Source organism: Phyllostomus hastatus, unplaced genomic scaffold (assembly GCF_019186645.2).
Source record: "Phyllostomus hastatus isolate PE091 unplaced genomic scaffold, TTU_PhHast_1.1 phas_scaffold_387, whole genome shotgun sequence".
NCBI lineage: Eukaryota > Metazoa > Chordata > Mammalia > Chiroptera > Phyllostomidae > Phyllostomus > Phyllostomus hastatus.
In genome coordinates, this window is record NW_025334027.1 from 483,130 (window position 1) to 500,861 (window position 17,732).

At 60.2% G+C, this 17,732-nt stretch overlaps 1 protein-coding gene across 2 annotated transcripts in view; it reads left to right on the forward strand.

Annotated features, from left to right (window-relative positions):
- BCR (BCR activator of RhoGEF and GTPase) overlaps positions 1 to 17,732 on the forward strand; it is a 104,672-nt gene that overhangs the window by 72,560 nt on the left and 14,380 nt on the right. For both annotated transcript variants that reach the window (XM_045819774.1, XM_045819775.1), the window contains 8 exons: positions 3,895 to 4,016; positions 5,334 to 5,502; positions 6,607 to 6,726; positions 7,654 to 7,729; positions 9,143 to 9,247; positions 9,846 to 9,920; positions 12,190 to 12,287; positions 14,058 to 14,189. In XM_045819774.1, coding sequence (XP_045675730.1) covers positions 3,895 to 4,016; positions 5,334 to 5,502; positions 6,607 to 6,726; positions 7,654 to 7,729; positions 9,143 to 9,247; positions 9,846 to 9,920; positions 12,190 to 12,287; positions 14,058 to 14,189 — 897 coding nt within the window. The remainder of the gene's footprint in view (positions 1 to 3,894; positions 4,017 to 5,333; positions 5,503 to 6,606; positions 6,727 to 7,653; positions 7,730 to 9,142; positions 9,248 to 9,845; positions 9,921 to 12,189; positions 12,288 to 14,057; positions 14,190 to 17,732) is intronic.

The window sequence follows — 17,732 nt, forward strand, 5'->3', positions numbered from 1 at the left end:
TCCAAGCCTGTGGAAGGCAGGAGTGGGTCCCCAGCACCTCCCAGGGTTTCCCTACCCAATGGCTAGAACCTGGGGGTGAGGTTCCGGTCTTGTGTCCTGGAGCAGCAGTGGGGCCCTGGCTCACCCCCAGTCTCGGGCATCGAAGGAGAGCAAAGTGCTGGCCTCCTCCATCGGCAGTTCACCCAGGCCTGGCCAGAAGTGGGGTTTGCCTCTGCCTGGACCCCTTATACCAGTCAGATTGGCACCTGGCTCCCTCTTCCCTCCTGCGATGCCTACTCTCTTTGCTGACTGTTCTTTTCCCAGAGAGCCGACCTTCTGGGAGGCCAATGTTCCGGTCCCTTTTCCCCTCTGGCTTTTCTCACCGTGCTCAGCCTGCCCAGCCCCCCTCCCTGCTCCCCTGCATTTCCAGCTGCCCTGCAGGATCCCCGGAGAAAAATGCCTTCTTGCTCTTTGGGTCCTTGGAGGCAGCTGCTGTAGGGGTTGGGGACAGTCAGATGTGGCCTGGCAGCCGGCAGCCTGGCCCTTGTCCTCCCATCAGTTACCACAGGCCCCTCCCTGCTGGCCCGCGGTCAGGGGCTCGGGGACACTGAGCAGGAAGTGTGTAGAGGCCAAGTGCCTCGTGGGGGTGGGGGCTTGTGTCTGCGCCCACCACCACCACCACTACCTCCGGCCACATCGGGCCTTGTTGGCCTCAGTGACATTTGTGCAACATGGGGATCCCTTGGGTTCCTGGACTCTGAAAGGTGGGGAGGGCCTACGAACCCTGAGGGGTCACAAATCTGACCTGCATGTGCCTGTATCGGCGCCCAGAATCCATCTGGTGCACAGTGAGGGAGACGGTGGCTAGACCAGGGCGGCAGACAGGTGCCCACTCACCTGCTGCCCCCGCCTCCCAGCCATGCCAGCGGCAGGCGTCGCTAACCAGTTGCATTCACACCCTGAGCTGCTTGCAGCCTGAGCGTCCTCCTCGGTGAGCCCTTGCAGCCGGGCCATGCCAGTTTGCAGTCCCGTCCCAATAGAAAGGATGCCAGGCAATGCTCAGCAGTGGCATTGTCTTGGGGACACCCTTTTTTCTTTGCTGAGCGTCCATGCTCTCTGAGAGCAGCGACTCCTGGCCCACAGTCTCTCCGTGGGGTGGTTGTGAGGGAGCAAGGGCTTCACAACCTGGGAAGGACTGTATGAAAGCGAGGGGTGAAGATTTCTCCACCTGGGTGCCATCCTACAGGAAGCGGAGGGGGAGCACACTCACCTCACTGTCCAGGAGCCTTGAGAGTCTGTGCCCCAGGCCTGGGGGGTCCTCGTCCCTCAGGATAGAGACAGTGGGGCTGCTGCCCCTCTGCCAGGGTCCAGACTCCCTTTGCAGACTGGCCATTGTCACAGCTGTGACCCTGTTTTCCCAGGGCTGGGAGACCCCTGCCCACTTGCAGGACATTTTCTCTTCTAGCTGCAGGACCCCTGGGTGGGGCTAGGGTTCAGCAGCGACCCAGTTCCCTTGGAGAAGGGTACCTGGACACGGGACGGGGAAGCTGTGACTGGCGGGTGACATGCACTGACTCAGGGCTGCTTGCACTGCCCTTGGAGGGGAGGGGGTGCAACACAACTCAGGGCTAGGGCCGGGATGCCGCAGGAGCAGTGCGGCTGGCTGGAGGTGTCAGGTGCCCATGGATTTGACGCTTCTCTTAGAAAGGTGAGGGTTTGTGTGGGCAGGGATGCGTGGTGCGGGGCCCAGTGACTGAGTCCATCTGTCAGAGCCCAGAGGGGCCCAGGTGCTCCTCCCAGCCCCGTGTCCTCTCAGCCCAGCATGGCAGGCATGCTAGGTGACACTTGGTGGCCTGCAGAGAATGAAGGGGATGCCTGAGGTGGGGCTTCAGATGAACGTGTGAACAACGGCAGGACCTGGCAGGGAAAGTCAGTGGGCCAGCTGGGAAGCTGGGGGATGGTCCGTGCAGGGACAGCCTGGGCTTTTCTGACCTGCCAGCAGAGGGCACCCTGCTGAGCCCACTTCTGAGCTGGGTGTAGGGTGCCCTCTGCTGGTGGTGACTAGAAACTCGGCTCCTTTGTGTGGAGAATGGTCTATAGTCCTATCACACCCCTCCCAACACACACACCATCTCTCACAGAAGTTCCCTTGGTCCCACCTCCTAGCTTGGAAGACCGTCTGCTTGTACCGGCCTAGGAGGCATCCGTCCATTCATCCCTTGGGGACCTACCTCAGTGTCCCTGAACCTTTCCCAGACCTGCCCTCCAAAGAGGACCCGGCCGCCAGGGCTGGCCGGGGTCTGCACACCACAGGGAGGTTTCTCCGAGTGCACGCACTTCCTTGCTTCCCATGGGTGCCAGTGCCAGGTGTGCCATGTGCCTGTGGAAGGCGGGGTGAGTGTGAGTGGCGATAAGTCACAGACTTGGGACACCGTCAGCCGTCCTGCCCTCTCACTCCTGGCCTTGTAGGCACCAGCGCCTCCTGAGTCAGCCATCAGCTCTCCTGAGCCGGGGGCTGGCTGGTCATTGAGAGCCGCGCTCTGTGTGACAGATGGTGATGTGTGATCTTAGCACCCAGGAATGTTGGGGGCCCGCCCAGGCTACTCTTGCTTATGGGGGTCTCTGCTGCATGCATAGCAGAGCCGGGGCCATGGACCTGCCTAGGGCACCGAGGGTTGGGAACAGGCATCTCCTGCTGGGGACAAGTTGTTATGGGGCTTTTCCTGTTGTGGTGTACTTGCAGACCTGCTGGGCCCTTCCCCTGCCATGACAGCAAGAGGCTGGAGTTGCCCTCTATGGGGACAGGACAGGGGTCTTTCCTGAGGCCTGGTGGGCCAGGCACCTGATCTCTCACCCTGGGTTTGCGGGAACCTGAGGGCAGAGCCTGCGTGTTGCCGTTCGCTCGCTCACTGTGCTGCCTGGGCTGGGCAGGGGAGCTTCCTGAGGCTCAGGTTTCTGATCTGCAAAACGGGCGTGAGGTCCTGCCCACTGGCATGTTGGGGCCACATCCCATGGTAGGGCCATGTGCTCGCACAGCACACCTGGCATGTGCGTGGGGAGGGCGGCCACGTCAACCTGTCTCTGTGTCCTATGCCCAAACAGCGCTGACCAGCTGCAGTGCTGGGCACCATCTTGGGTGAATTACCGATTTGCCTTGGTGTGCCCAGGCAGCAACCTCAAGGGCTGCATGAGCAGTGGTGAATTATCAGGCGCAGAGATGCAGGCCTTGTAGGGGCTGGTGTCTCTGGTCCCCTGCTCATTCAAGTCGGGTGGGCCAGGGCGTGTGGCTTCAGGGGCAGCTAGGTATCCAGATTGGCATCAGAGGTGTGACCCCTATGTGAGCCCCTGCCCATCAGTGGCCACTAACTTCAGGAGGACTGGAGTGTGGGCCCCCCACAGCCTCCTGGTACCCTCAGAGCCAGACCTTGCCCTTGGGCTGACCACCTTGGTCGCCTGCCTCCTCCCGTGTCACCAGGCCACCCCATCTTTGCCCATGTGCTAGGCTCTCCTCACTGTGGGGCCTGGGCCGTGACAGACCTCTGCGGGAATGTCCCTCCTTCACGGGGCTGGCCTCTTGCCCGTTCTTGGTCTCCAGCTGCTGTGCGGAGAGGCACGGGCTACACTGCTTAGAGGGGTTCTCTTGCCATAATTTCAGGGCAGACTCGTGACTTGGTTGTAACACACCCCCCTCAGCCCCCAGGCTAATGGCTGTCACCCCATCCACTCGCCCTCTGTCGCAGGCCAAGCACCCAGAAGGGGCTTGGAAACTACTGAGCAAAAAAGAACTCACGTGACATGTTTGTACTCAGGCCGAGGAGAAGGAGGGAGCACTCTGGAAAGCGGGGGTGAAGGTCGGAAGGGGAGGGAGTGAAGGCCGCCGCCCTGACCTGAGCCCCGCCCCGCCCCGCCCCCCAGCACAGGCAGCTGCTGAAGGACAGCTTCATGGTGGAGCTGGTGGAGGGAGCCCGCAAGCTGCGCCACGTCTTCCTCTTCACCGACCTGCTCCTGTGCACCAAGCTCAAGAAGCAGAGCGGAGGGTGAGTGAGCACGCCACGCGTGCCCCGCGGGCGGGGAGGGGCTCTGGGGGCATGCGGCTGATTTCGTACATGGAGAAAACCCAGGAGTTTTTTCTTCCAATGTGAGCCTGAAGAGGACAGTCACTCTGTGGGCAGGCGCTCTCTTTAGGCTACATTCTGTGTCCACCTGGGTGTGATGCCAGGCTCAGGGACCAGGGTCATCATTAATGATCTGGACATTCTGGGTCAGGGTCAGGGTCAGGCTCAAGGCCAGAACTTGGTTGTGGACTCCTACAGTGAAAGGGGAGCCTGACTGTGACTTCAGATACCCTTAGGACTCTTAGGAGACTGTCACATCAGGACCTGGGAAGCATGAGTGACAGGTCGGGGGGCTGCAGGATGTGGTGCAGGCTGGCAGGTGATGGGGGGGGGGCGGTGGCTGCCCTTCCCCTGCCCTTGGCAGACATCGCTAGATGACTGCTGCACTTTGTTTCCCCAAACCTGGTGATAGTTTATTTTCAACCTAGGCCTCCAGAACCACCCCCCCCCCCCCCCGCACGCACACACACACACCTCCCCAGGGACCAGACACCCAGCTTGCGGAGGCTGGAAGGGAGGAAGGAAAGTCACGTTGGGAAGGGCTGGAGCTGGGCTCCTGCCGTCGCCATGCTGAGTGGGTTTAATCACTCAGCTCGGAAGAGCCTCGGCGTTCCCAGGTGCCAAGGCTTGCACCGGGCAGATCGGCAGCCCCTCCAACTCTGCGGCTCTGGGTACACCTCGGGTCCTGTCCTGATTGTCCTTAGCTGTCCATAATGGGCTCCCACGTCACAGACCCTTAAGCTGCCACCATCAGCAAGGATGAGGTGAATCAGAGCTTGTCAGACCCTCTGGGGCCTGAGTCACACACACTCATTTCCAGGAGTCCCTGAGTCTGGCCCACTGGTGTCTGCCAGTGGCCTTGTGCCATCCTGTCGCATGGCCCACAGGTGGGTTTTCAGGTCGGGTACACTGCACACGGCCACAGACGTGGGGTTCTCCAGCTTTGGAAAGCAGCGACATTAGCCCTGGCTGGTGTGGCTCAGTGGATTGAGTGCGGGCCTGCAAACCAAAGGGTTGCAGGTTTGATTCCCTGTCAGGGCACTTGCCTGGGTTGCAGGCCAGGTCCCCAGTAAGGGGGTGCACAAGAGGCAACCACACATTGGTGTTTCTCTCCTCTCTTACTCCCTCCCTTCCCCCTTCTCTAGAAATAAATAAATGCTTAAAAAAAAAAAAAAAGAAAACAGTGATGTTAGCAAAGGAAGACGATCAGTGTGTTAATGTGCTCCTTCCCTCACCCAGCAAAACCCAGCAGTATGACTGCAAATGGTACATCCCACTCACGGATCTCAGCTTCCAGACGGTGGACGAGTCCGAGGCTGCACCCAGCATCCCCCTGGTGCTGGATGAGGAGCTGGATGCTATGAAGATCAAGATCTCCCAGATCAAGAGTGACATCCAGAGAGAGAAGGTGGGGGGGGGGGGGGGCAGGTGGCCAGTGTGGGCAGCAGCACACAGGCCCCTGGGCAAGCTCTGCTGGGCATCTGACCCCATTTCTGGTGTCTGGGACCTGCTGGACATCCCCGCCAGGCTTGGAGCCATCCAGGATGTGGGGTGGGAGAGGTACCCACCTACCATAATAGGGAGATTGTCCTAAGTGGTGGGGGGCAGCCCCTCCAGCTGTCCTGAACTGCCTCAGGCACACCCCCAGTTGTTTCTGGAGGGGTTTAGAAGACTTAGGAATAGTGAGGAGGAGCCCCTCGCATGTGGATTCCACCCAGGCTAGAGCAGGTGCCCAGCAGTGGTCAAGATAAGATGGGTTTCCAGAAGGCTGGCCTGAGCCCAGGGACACCCGGCTGAGGCAGGCACAGCAGGACAGGGGTCCTCCTTGTGCCCACCCACCTGCAGCCTGCTGCACCAGAAACCCAGCAGGTCGAGGAAAGCACAGGGAGACAGTGAGAGCACGAGGCTGTTTGCCCAGAGGCCCTGCAGGATCCAGAGCAGCATCATGCAGCAGAGGGGAGGCCAGGGCTGTGTTCCTGTGACTGTGTCGCCCTGTGTGCTGCCACTGCTGCGCTCGTCCGCACTGTGACTGCCAGTGTCGGGCGGCGTGGTCTGCTCCCCAGGATGGAGGAGCTTCGGGGGGTGGGAGGAACAGGGCAGGCAGGGTTTTCCCAGCCGGTCCTGGGGATGCATCTGGCCCTCCACTGGGACCTGCACAAACACTCCCTGGGGGCCTGACACTGAAATGGGGGTGAGTCCAGGAGTGGGGAAGGGCCCTGGGGTCACAGCAGCCCTCTGCCTATTGTCCAGATATGACAAAATCGAAAGAAGGGAGGTTTGGAAAGTTCTCTCCTCGGCCCTCCTAAGGGGGAGAACCTAAGTCCTTCAAGAAGTGCTGGCGGGCACACACGGCAGCCTGTGCCCGGCCTTCGCCCTGTAGCCAGCGGCAGCCAACCTCGGCCCTGTGCTGCACTGCGCCGCCGGGCAGTATACCCGGCCTCCGAGGACCGAGCGTTGGGGGAAGTGGGGACGGGCCCTGGGATGGAAGTGTGACTGCTCCCTCTCCCCGCAGAGAGCCAACAAGGGCAGCAAAGCCATCGAGAGGCTGAGGAAGAAGCTGTCAGAGCAGGAGTCGCTGCTTCTGCTCATGTCCCCCAGCATGGCCTTCAGGGTTCACAATCGCAATGGCAAGGTCAGTGCCCACTGCGGTCTCTCTCTGCAGGCCAGCCCCCGAGCTCTCCCCACGCAGACCCTCCTGGACCCTGGCTCCCATGCCTCAGGGTACCCCGCAGTGCTATGGCCCGGACCCACCCGCCCAATCCTGCGGCAGCTGTGGCCCCAGCTCCCACGTGGCTTTTGTCACAGCGTCCCTTTTCCCGCAGAGAGCCTTCCTGGGCCAAGAGAGGCGTGTCCCACCTGGCACACACAGGCTCGTGGACCCCTCTGACCAGTGCTTTAGGCCACAGCCCCCCGGTGACTAGCCGCTGGCTCTCCCTCTGGCAGCTTACAGGTGGGGGTGGGTTTCCAGGGAGTGTGAATATGGTGGGGGGCGTGCACACTTGTGCAGACCCGTCCCATTGTAGGAGGGTGCTGTCTGGGACCTTGGGCCAGGTGGCACCTTCTCTCCTGAGCCTGGTTCCTGCTGCCATCGGTAGCTTAGGCCTTTCCCACGAACAGGTGACAGGCATCACATCACCTGGCAGTGTGCAGCTGGGCTCTGCGGGAGCCTTGTGTCTGGGTCTCAGCACAGAGCGTGTGGGCTTGGTGCGGGTCACTGGGGCAGCATCCGCCCTCACCTCTGCAGGTTCCCCATGGTGACCTCCTCACGGCCCCAGGTTAGGATGCGTCCCCATCCGACCCAGGCAGTCCAGCAGGGACAGGTGCCACAGGACAGTCATGGCCAAGAGCCTAGCCGGCACGAAGGGCGGAAAGTGCAGGAAGCGATGCCTTGTGCTGTGAGCACACCTGGCCCCTGGGCCCCACCAGCCAGAGGCACAGCGGCCCGCAGGCCTTGGCAGGGTGTGCCGCCCGAGGTAGCGACAGGGAACAGCGCCCCAAGCGTGCTGGGTGCCGGCGTAGCGGGGCAGAGATGACTGGGGTGTGTTCGCCTGGTCCCCAGAGTTACACTTTCCTGATCTCATCCGACTATGAGCGCGCCGAGTGGAGAGAGAACATCCGGGAGCAGCAGAAGAAATGTGAGTGGCCTGTGCGTAGTGACGGCTTGTGGTTGGGAACGTGGGGCCTGGACAGACGCCTCACCTCCGTTATCCAAGTGAGCTGTTAGGTGGAGTTCTAACTGAGAAAATAAATCGGAGAGAAACTGTCCAACAGGGCCCCCCGCCTTCTGTGCTTCCCCCCTTTCTGGGCCTCCCCCAAATTCCCTGGGCACCCCACCCCTGTCATTTGACCTTTCCAGGAACCTCTGCCCATCTGCCAGGCTTTCCTTGAAGTCCCCCTGCTGCCTCCAGGACCTCCCTGCCCCAATCCCTGCCTGCCTTCGGGGGCCCCTGCCCCCCAGCTGCCTTCCCTCAGGCCTGATGCACAGCCCGTTGGCCTCCTCTGCCCCCCAGACCTTCCCCACACTTCGCACCACTTCCTCTGCTTGGCCTCCCCCAGTGCTCCCACCCTGGCCTTCCCCCTGAGGCTTCCCCACACCCTGGCAGCTGATGCCAAAGGGGCCACACTGTGCTGGCCACAGTCCCCTTTCCAAGTGTCCAGTGCTTGGCCGTTCTCAGGACAAGACATGCACTCCCCTCTGGGGTAGCCCCTCCTCTGGGTGCTTCCCTCTGTTAGCAGGGTTTTCCTTCTCCTGAGCTCAGAGCTGCCCCTGTCCTGCCTGGCAGCCTTCAGGGCGGGAAGGCAGACCCCACCCCAGGTCTTGAGGCTGCAGCTGCAGGGAGGTCTCCTCAACCCTCCAGGCGTGTGATTCGGGATTCTTGAACCATCCTTGCTAAAAGGTCCTTAGGTACTCCCCACATGCCACTGTCCCTGAGTGGCCACGATGAACCACGTCCCAGGCGGCCTGGTCCTGCACAGCCACGAGCCACCGTGGTTCACCTGCTGCACGCAGGCTGCACACGGGCTCTGCCCTGAGCTCTCGTCCCCCCGGCTTGGCGTCGGTGCCCGTGCCCCAGGGTTTCCCGTTACAACCAGGGACCTAAATCGTTGGCAGTGTGTCAGCGTCTGTTCCCTGCTCAGCGTTGTACCAGAAATAATGCTTTTTCTCTCACCTGTTGAAAAGATGGGGACCTGCGTTAGCAAAGTAGGGGACAGAGCTGTGCCAGGTGCCTGCCCGTGGACACCCCACGGGAAGCTGCGGCAGGTCCCCATCTCTGAAATGCCCCTGGCTGTGTGGAGGTGGCGGCCAGGTGCTGTGTTTGTAAGGGTTGTGCTAGGATTTCTCCTGCCCTCTGCGCCCAGCCTGGGCCCCCTGGGCCCCTACCTCGCTCTGTCACTTACCAGTTCCTTCCCTGGGGGCTGATCACCCCACTCGTCTTGCCCCCTCACCAGCGTGGGCTGAGGGTTTGGTGCAGGCAGGGGCATCCTGAAAGTCCCTGGGTGTCCTGAAAGGGCCGAGAACCTGTGCCAACCGTCTTCCACCCTCGCAGGTTTCAAGAGCTTCTCCCTGACGTCCGTGGAGCTGCAGATGCTGACCAACTCGTGTGTCAAACTTCAGACGGTCCACAGCATCCCGCTGACCATCAACAAAGAAGGTGGGCCTCCCGAGGGCCGCCGCCCCTCTCTGCTCAGTCTGTCCTCGGGACCGTGGATTTCCATTCCGAAGGGATGCGTGTGCTGCCTAGGGCGCACTGGCCTCTCCCCAGGTGGCCGCTGCTGGGTGACTGAGGAGACTGGTGACCTCCCTCAGCCAGAGGTGCCTCGGTGCCCTAGAGCTGGGCCCAATCCCCTGGCCGCCCCGCCCCCCAGCCAGCAGCTTCCTGCCACGCCCTTGGTTGTGCTGCATTTTGCATTCACTGTCCCATGCACTGGTGTTCGCTCCATCATGCACACAGGCGTGTGCCTGTGCACATGGACACACCCCCATCCACGTCACAACTGCCCCGACCCCTCTCCTGTCCTTGTTACATTTCATCTTAGTCACTGGTCTGCCTGTGTTGTGAACACAACCAGATCTCAAGGTCCCCAAGACAGAGGCCACAGGGCATGTTTCTGGTCAGTGACATCGCCTTACCCTGTGCTGGGCAAATGGCAGCCACATTGTGCCCCCTCGAGAGTTGACTGTGAAGCAGAGCCGGTCACCTGCCTCCCTCTCAGGAGGACCGACACTCACCTCTCTCATCCTTTGCACAGATGATGAATCTCCTGGGCTCTATGGGTTCCTGAATGTTATCGTCCACTCTGCCACCGGCTTTAAGCAGAGTTCAAGTAAGTAGCTGGTTTGGGGAGGAAGGCAGCAGGGCCCTGAGCCAGGGGGTGTGGGGAACTGGGGAAGTGGCTCAAATTACCATCAGGCGTCTTTGACCCCCTGACCGCTGGACGTGCTTGTGCTGGGTGTGGAGTTGTTTTCCTGGAGTGGCTCCTGCCCTTTCCCATGCTTGCTTCTGGTCCTCTGAGCTGGTGCGCTGACCCCTGCAGGTGAGTCTTGTCACTGCAGGGGCTGGAGTTTGCTACAGGCAGAAAATGCAGTGAGGCTCTGATCCAGGGGTGTGGTGGTCAGTGGCGCCTTGGTCCTGATCAGCAGAGTGGATTTGGCTGCTCTGACCCCTGACTGGATACCCTTTCCAACCTCCTGTCCCGGCGTGCGGTGGAGTGGGGAGGGCTCTCCAGCCACTTGAGCTGTCTGAGCAGTGAGGGCTGGTCGCTTTTCGGTCCAAGTTCAGCACACACTGCGCCTCCCAGCCCGGTGCCTCTGCACAAGCTCTCAGAGGCCCTCGTAGGAGGATGGGGTGGACACAGTCCTGCTGACCTCTCCCACTGTGGCTACAAAAGAGATAGCCTGCAACAAGCCACAAAATAGGAGATAGCGAATACCAGATTTATGAGATAAGGGACTTGCATCCAGAATGCGTAGAGATCTCTTACCAATCAATACTGAAGAGACAATCCAGCTGAGGAAATGGACAGAAGATGTGCCGTAGACACTTCACTACAGAAATTCAAACAGCCAATAGGCGTGTGCAGCGATGTTATCGTCCTCAGGGAAATGTGGGCTGGAACCACGGTGCGCTGCCACTCCGTACCCGCTGGGACAGTGGTCATCAGAAAGATGGACAGTCTGTCAAGATGTGGAAAAATGGGGACCCTCAGATACTGCTGGGGGCATGCAGAATGCTCCTGCCACCCTGGAAAACGGTTTCGCAGTTTCTTGAAAAGGTCGCCGTGGTCCAGCAGCCCCACCCCTGCGAAATGAAAGCCAGCCCACAGAGAGACTGGGACGTGAACGGTGAAACGCAGTGCGCCCTGGCGTGGAGCACCGCTCACGTGGCAATAAAAAGGAGTGAGCTGTCAACACGGGCAACAACGTGCATACGATGTGCAGGAACCTAAAAAAAAATTAGGGTGAATGACAGATGCCAGATGCAAAGACGATATGTTATATCGCTCTCTGTGTATGTATGCAGTTTGTAGAAAAGGCAGAATATGGAGATGGAGGTGATCTGGGACTCAGGGCGGGAGGGAGGATTGACTGCACATGACCCTGGGGGCTTTTGGGGGCGGGACTTTAGCTGTTGGCACCAGTGTTTAAATTCACTGAACATCCTCAAACTGTGTACATGTGACGAGCGCACTGTATGGTTTGTAAGTTCTACTCCTTAAAGCTGCAGCACACGGAATTGTTTTCCCGGGCATCTCTCGGGCTGCCCCTACATGCTGCTGTGTCCCGGGGTCCCATCGGGCCTGCCTCCCTCACTACACAAACTCCCTTCTTCCTGCTCCCAGGGGCCCTTCCATCAGCAATGCAGCCGACACCCGAAACTGCCTTTCCGTCCCCATGGCTCTCTCCCAGCCTCCCTCTGTCACCTGTCCCTCTGCCTCAATGTTGCATATCGTAAACTCCACATCCCCAGACTGAACCAATGACTTGTCACTAATTCCTGCCCTAGTGAGAGGCGCCAAACCTATGTCATGTGACCCGGCCAGAAACCACCATCCTCTTCACTGGCCATATCAGTGAGATGCCACGCCCTTCATCCAGCCCGCGGCAGGGGCCCCCTCCCTGGTCCCCAGCACCATGCCTTGCACCCAGTCTCCCTCTCTGCACCCCATGACTCTCCCAGCACATGCTGCTTTCAGAGCACAGCACTGGCCTGCAGTGCCCTGGGCCCCAGTTTCCCTGGTAAAACCGGAAGTGGGGTCTCTGAAGGTCATAGGCACTTCCCCCGGCCCTGTGTCCCCTTGGTCCTTGGTGGTGATGGCATGTGCCCCTCTGCCCGGCCCACCAGCATGGGGCCTGCCCACCTAGGGGCTTCAGCCAGGCTGAGTGACCTGTGACCCAGTGCTCTTGAGAGGTGCCAGTTCCCAGCTGCCCCCAAGGGGCGGGGTCATCAAATAGGGGCCTGCTCTGGTTTGGTGTTTTATTTTAAAAAGAAAAACGAGACCACTGTTCTCTGATTTCAAAAATAACGCCTGCCCGTATAGTAAGTGCGGGTGGTGTGGAACTGCGTGGTCACCCTCTGGTGTCGCCCGCCTGCAGATCTGTACTGCACGCTGGAGGTGGACTCCTTCGGCTACTTCGTGAATAAAGCCAAGACTCGCGTATACAGGGACACCACGGAGCCCAACTGGAACGAGGTGAGGGGCCCCCACCGGCTTCCCCTGAAGGCAGTGCGCCAGCATTACGGGAACCTCCTGGGGGAAGGTGACTTGTCCAGCAGATTTTATCTGCAGCTTCCTGAGAATCCTACCCTCCCTCCCCCGTCACAAAGAAATGACCTGTTTTGCTAGAGGAGTGTTGGGGAAAAGAATTTGAAAGGGCCTCTTGTCCTGCCTTTGTCATTCCTTAGTGTTTACTTGGTAAGATTCCATCACATTTTCCTGTGAAGTTGGAGTGAGCCCTCTGTGAGCCTCCGGGTTTCCGGAAGCCTGGAGCTCTGCCCTGGGGGCTGCGGTAGAGACCTGGGGGGAAGGAAGGGTCCTCTTTGCTTCTCCCAGGTACCGGGTGTGTGGGCTGCTACGCCCTTTTCCTCCACCTCAGAGAGCTGTGTGACCCAGTTACCCGGCTGGCGTGCCTTGAGCCTTTGGAGATGAAGGATGAGGCAAAGCAGCCGGTCTTGGCGGGGTCCCCAGATCCTTGAGAGGTGCCATTTCCCAGCCTCAAGAGCAGCTGTGGCCTTTGGGGACCCCTGCTTTAGCATGTGGTGGAGGCAGCCAGCTGCAGACAGCTGCCACCCGCCCGCCTTTTCACCTGCGGAGGAGAAAGCTAAGACCCCTGTGCTGCCTGGTCCCGGGTGGGTCCTGTGACTGGTGGGGTGGTAGGGCCAGAACCCAGGTCTCATTTTCCAGCATTGACTCTGCAGAGTGATCAGATGTGCTGCCTCACTGGGGCCGGGGTGCAAGAAACTGGTAGAATTACCCAATCGTTACAGCTCTGGGTGTCCCAGCAGAAAGGGCTGTGTGGCTGCCGTGATGAGCGGGGATAGAGCCAGGTGGATCCATCACAGAAAGCTTTGCAGAGAGTGAGAGGGTCGAGACCTGGCAGGCAGCAAGGTGCAGGGTTCCAGACATGACGCAGGGAGTTCAGGTGCAAGCAAGTGGGGGGTCAAGTGACTGAGGCACAAGGGTCCCACAGCAGCTGGTCGCCTGGAGACTGCCCTGGCTGGGCCTGCGGCTGCTTCCAGGATCATACCTGTTTCCGGCATAGGCCCCACCCCCCCAGTCCCAGTGCAGAACTGACCAAAGCTGTGGGGGCTGACGGGGGAGAGTTAGCAGTGCAGCCTCATGGCAGACGACCCCAGCAGCTGCGGGCACGGTTCCTCTCTCTTATGTTCCTCTCTTCCCTGTATCGCCCCCTGGGTCCGTTGTTTTCCCTTTCAAGTGCAGAGAGGGCAGGTGTGCCTTCACAAAACAATACAGCAGAAAGGACCGATTTTCATATCCCCCTGCACTGCCCCCACACGCACATGCACAGTCTCCCCCACCATCAGTGCACCACGGCGGGGCATTGGTTACAATCGGCGAGCCCGTACGGATACATCGTCATCTCCCAAAGCGCCTGCACAAAGTGTCTGCATTTGCATCCAGCCCCCTGCACTGATGCAGGCCGTGTGGGGACCGCCCGCCCTTTGAGATGCTGGTGAAGGAGTTTGGGTTGAGAGTCCCTTGGAGCTCGTAGAAACATCTAGACAGGGTCACAATCTGAGGCTCATGGAGATGTAGCTTCTGAGAGTCTGCATCCCAGGACGGAAGTGAGGAAGTCTTGAGGCCCGGGTCCTCTTGGGGCCGCAAGGAAGCTGTTCGCTGAGGGGCCACCCTGTAGAGGGCCCCCTGGGCCTGTAGCCCCAACCGCCTCACCCCTGGACCTGTCTACTAACGGGGGACTTCCCTGCTTTCTTGGAGCTGCAGGAGTTTGAGATCGAGCTGGAAGGCTCCCAGACCCTGAGGATCCTGTGCTACGAGAAATGCTATAACAAAACCAAGATCACTAAGGAGGACGGCGAAAGCACGGACAGGATCATGGGAAAGGGCCAGATCCAGGTGAGGCTGCCACCCTCCTCTGCCCACGTCTGTCTCTTGAGTGTCTCTCACGCCCCATCCTGCCCCCAAGGGAATGTCAGTTAAACTTGTCTTTCCAGCTGAGCCTCAGTTCCCCCAGCAAATGGCGAGGTCATGCCGTGGGCCATGGTTGGCAGACAGGAGGCCAGCTCTTCTGGGAAAAGCACAGAAATGCCAGTCCACCCGGCCTGGTGCCTCTGTTTGGCTTCTGACCCTGGTTCCAGGGGCTGCGGTGTGGGTGCAGAGCTGGCGTAGAGGCCCCCTGGTTGGGGAAGAATCAGTGTCCTTACACAACCAGCGGGGGGTCCCCAGCCCTCAGGGAAAATTATTATAAACTTCAGAAGTTTACCCAGGCCCTGGAGATCCACTACCAGCTCTCCCACTTCTCGGCAGACCGGAGCTACACCACTGCTGTGTTTCTTGTGGCCTCGCCTGCCCAGTACTGCTTCCTGTGCGGGAGGGCCTTGGTTTCTTCTTCCTTACAGGGTAACTCACCAGACCCAGCTAACCAGGTCCCCCTGGTCCTGCCCTAGAGGTGGGCACTGATGCTCCCCACTCCCTGGTACCCTCAGACCCTGGGGTGCAGCCTCCAGGGGGAGTGGGTGGGGCCTGCCAGGTGCTGGTGGGAGGGCCAGGCTCTCCAAGCAGCCCCACCTCCCACCCATGGGGCAAGAAGTAAAAGTCCGTCAGTGGTGAAATGCTGAGCAGCGGGAGTGATGGCACGAGAACATGACTTGTCCCTGAGTGATTGGTCGTCTGGCTGGGTGCACACACTCATCAGTCAGGCCAGCATGTCCTCGCTTTGCGGTGGCTCCAGACGCCACCCTGGCTCACCCGGTCCCTGGGAGCTGAGTCTGCCTGTTTTCCCGCCTTGGAGGCTCACTGGGGACCTCTGGCTCAGGGCCTCTGGGAATCCCTGTGCTTTGAGACCAGGCCCCAAAGCAGAAATGCCCCTCTCACCGCCCTGTTCTTGGCCTTGGCTGGCCCCACGGACGGGACCTGGGGTGAGGACCGGGCTGGGGTGCTGCTCCAGTGGGTGTGCTAGGGTTTGGGTCTGCGGTGGGGGGCAGTGCAGCAGCCCTGCCCCGCACTGGGCGGGCAGGGCTCTCGGCCCCTCTCTCAGGTGGGGACGGCCCACCAGTGCCAGCTCCTGGCCCACAGACACTTGCGAGGTGTCCTGGAACCTGCCTGTGGCTTAGATCTGGGGTGAGGAAGGAATGGCTCTCCATCAGCCATAAGTTTCCTCGAGCCGTTTGGAGGGTCTTAGGGCAACAGAAATGCAAGGCAGGGTTTATCAGTCACCCCACTTCTGGGGTCCTGATCGGGGATCTGTGACCAGCCAGGTCCCTCCCTCCCCCAGGGTTGTCCGTGTGAGCTTGGCGTGGCCCCCACCCTGACAGACGGGGCAGTGGGGGCAGGTGCCTCACACGCGTGATGCGGACACTTCCCACTTCACGACTCGTGTGCAGTGACTCCCCATCGTACCCTTGAGGTCCAGCCCCGCGTTTCCACCTAGATCTCAGCTCTACAGGGAATCCCACGCAGCGAGTGGAATCCCCAGAGTTCTCTTGATGGACGCTGAGGCAGTCTCCAGATTGTGCTGTTCCGTGAGCGTCCTGGGGCCGGGCTCTTTAGAGAACTGACACGTTTTCACACCCACTAGGTGACAGTGACAGTCACAACTTGGTCCTTGGAGCCTTCACCCTCTACCATACTACTCAGCGGCTACTGCTCTCCTCTCCCCTCCTTTCCATCCTTGCATCCGCCTGCAGCCTGGGCACCCCTCACCCACGCCCAGCTACAGTGAGCCACGGGTGCCCACAGGCTGGGTGCCCGGCTCCTTTTTTCAGCTCAGGTTCCAACGACCTTTGACTTGAATCATTCGAGATCTTCACCACTAGGGTCCTGCGGATGTTGAACCCCGGTTCAAACTGGGGCCTCTGAGGACTGTCCCTGGTTAGTGGAGATCCCAGTGGAAGAGAGAAAAGAGCTCATACTCTCCTTCCTCCTGTGCTGAAGTCAAGCCCTCTTTGGGAAGCCTGTGCCATGACACTGCCGGGCGTAAACAGAACATTCCCTTACGCACAGCCCGTGCTCTCTGATAGTCGGGGCCCCAGGCACGTCCCCGGGAAGGAGAAAGCAGTGAGGGTGGGAAGGGTCAGTGAGGGGCACCTCTCTGAGTCTCTGGCTGCTCTGTGCGCCCTCCTACCGCCTGACCCCAGCCCGGGTTTCCCCGTCGGTGTGCGGTGGGGGGCGCTGTCCCGCCACCCCTTCTCGGAGGACCCCCACGACCCGGACTTGCGGCAGCAAAGGGGTGGAGGGCGTGGGCTCTGCTAAAAACAAAAATTGGGAAACAACAACTACTTGTTGAAACAACAAGACAGGCTTTTTTCTAAAAATAGACTTTATTTATCACCAGCAGTCCATTTGTACAATATTCTCGTCACCCCACAGTGGCGTCCTTATTCCTGTCTACAGTCACTTCCCATCCCGCCCCGACCGAGGGACTAGCGAGACGTGTGCTGGGGCACCCGCCCGAGGTGGGGTTTTGCTGCAGGGGAGGGGGTGGGGCTCGGCTCTGGATGCGAGGGGGCAGAGGGAGGCTTTCCAGCGAAGGAGCAGGGTGAGGGGGTGTCCGTGGTGGCAGTTGGAGAAAGCTTCTGGGTGAGGGCACTTCTGGCTGAACAGACCTAATGGGGTTCTCATCAAAGGCAGGCGGGGGGGGGGGGTCGGACATCACCTGGGGACGGTAGGGTAAGAAGTTGGGTCAGTTGGAAGGTGGTCAGATATCAGGGGTGGGGCTTCTGGCCCAACAGACGGAGCAGGATTCTTGATAAAGTCGAGCCCGTGAGGATGTGCTCACGGATGAGTGCTGGTGGGGAAACAGAGCTCAGAGTAGCCTGGCTAGACTTGGGCCGAGGACAGACTCTGTCACCTCCCGTGCCCCACCTCCTGTGACATCGCGCGAGTCATCGTTCCGCCTGTGCAAACTTGTGTCCTCACCTATGAATTGAGGTGGGGACCTCAGGGGGTCAGAGCTCCCGTCACTACTGTTTGTAGTCATTGTTAGCAGAGAAGGCGGGTTCACTGCCTCCCCTCAGTGGGAGGGCGGAGTGGGAAGTCTGGCCCCGGAGCCATCGGAGCCATGTTAGCCAGGAAAGGGGATGTTTGTGACTCATGCGTAGGAGGCTGGCTTGGCTGCTGGAGACCTGGGCTCCCAGACACTCATTAGTGAAGCTGGATTCCCCAGGAGGAAGGAGGAAGGAAGGAGGAGGAGGAGCAGCGATGGCGCCTGCCACCCGCCTCCCCCCACAGGCAGGCCCCCCCTCCCCACCAGCCCTGTGGACACGGATGCTCTTTTGTGTGGGGTGTGCCTGAGGGGGCATCCGTGACTCCTGGGGCCCCACCATCCTGAGACCAGGCTTTTCCCAGTGATTTCAGGCATCTTCCCAGAGTGCTGCGGGGCGGGAGCATGGCCTGTGTTCCCCCAGGTGCTCCCTGTCCCCCATACGCACTTGGACTTAT